The sequence below is a fragment of the Emiliania huxleyi genome (genome assembly GCF_000372725.1).
Source record: "Emiliania huxleyi CCMP1516 unplaced genomic scaffold EMIHUscaffold_7315, whole genome shotgun sequence".
In the NCBI taxonomy this organism is placed as follows: Eukaryota; Haptophyta; order Isochrysidales; family Noelaerhabdaceae; genus Emiliania; species Emiliania huxleyi.
This window is the reverse complement of record NW_005196513.1, coordinates 1-1,359: the sequence shown is the minus strand read 5'-3', so window position 1 is coordinate 1,359 and position 1,359 is coordinate 1. Positions and strand designations below refer to the sequence as shown.

Here is a 1,359-nt window from a genome sequence, read left to right as displayed (position 1 = left end):
CCTTGGACTGCTTCTTCTTCGCCATGTGGTCTGAAAAAGTGGCGCGTGTCCGTCTGCCTCGTTCGACAAAAGAATTTTGCCCACTTCGAAGCCGACCTGAGCAACGATATGACTTGGCGGCAAATGATCGCAGTGGGCGTCAGAAGAGTCGTCCTTGCGCGAGGAGAGCTCGATAAACTCGAGGGGCCAAAATATGCCGCGAGGAGGGCAGAGTTGCGCCGAAAGGCGGGAGCAGCCGCGAGAGCAATCTCTCTCTCTCTCTCTCTCTCTCTCTCTCTCTCTCTCTCTCTCTCTCTCTCTCTCTCTCTCTCTCTCTCTCTTGAAGCCACCGCTCTTCATACCGTTTATTCACGAGGCTTTGTTTGTTGACCCCAAGGAACCGTGGGCTCTTCTGTGAATCCCATCCCCAGGGCCTCCAGGGCTCGCACCTCAACCTCTCACAGACCAGCGCACAACGCCATATCAGCTATTTTCTTCTCAAAATAACAACGCTGTGAACAAACAGCGAAGTAGACGCCCTACAGTGGGTTGCGGGCATTAAGGAAACAGGATTCCGCGGCACGCACGCCGCCGTTTCTAAGCCTTTCCACAGCCCTCATCCACCCCACGCCGTGGTTTCTTAGTGTTAGACCTAAAGGTCGGCGCTTCGACCAACTAGGCCACTTTGAGCAAGGCCTCTTCGTCAAAGTCGAGGGGCCTTGCTCGAAACACCTCGAGAGTGCGGGTGAATGATTTCTTTTTCCAACTTGATGACAAGTCGTCGGCGTTGCCAAGGAGGAGGGGTCGGACTCTATCGCATGTCCCTCCGCCGTCAGTTCTCCCAGAACCCGCCGCCGCCGCTCCGCACGGGCTCGGAGACGGAGGAGCCGCTGGAGAAGGCGTCTCAATGGGCCCGCGCCCCGCACGAGTGGATCACGCAGCGGGTTGACATCGTGCGCGGCTTTGTCGCGAGCGACCTCTCCGACTATGTGATGCGCTTCTCGATGCTGCTGCTCGGCGCCTACACGCTCTACCTCGCGTGGTGCGAGTCCTGCAAGGCCGACTACCTCGCCTATCTCGCCGGCGTCGGCGAGGCGCTGCTCGACTTTGTGACGCTGACGCGCGGCTCCCTCGCGGGCGCGACGGTCGCGGTGTGCCTCTCCGTGTGGCTGCTGACCGTCCGGTGGATGCGCCGGCCGGCGCCCATCTACCTCATCGACTTCAAGACGTACCGGCACTGCGGCGTCGACGGCGGCGACCGCGACTCCACGGCGGGCGTGCCGGCGTCGCAGGAGCGCTTTATGGCCGAGTCGCGGGCCGCGCTCAACCGGTTCGGCGAGCCGTGCTTCACGGAGAAGTCGATCGAGTTCCAGGAGAAAA

At 60.6% G+C, this 1,359-nt stretch overlaps 1 protein-coding gene across 1 annotated transcript; it reads left to right on the top strand.

Moving 5' to 3' along the window:
• Positions 1–771: 771 nt before the first annotated feature.
• EMIHUDRAFT_460862 (hypothetical protein) lies at positions 772–1,359 on the top strand (the record flags this gene model as incomplete). Its single annotated transcript, XM_005760870.1, has 1 exon — positions 772–1,359. A coding segment is annotated over exon 1 (562 nt), but the record flags the coding sequence as incomplete, so codon positions are not given.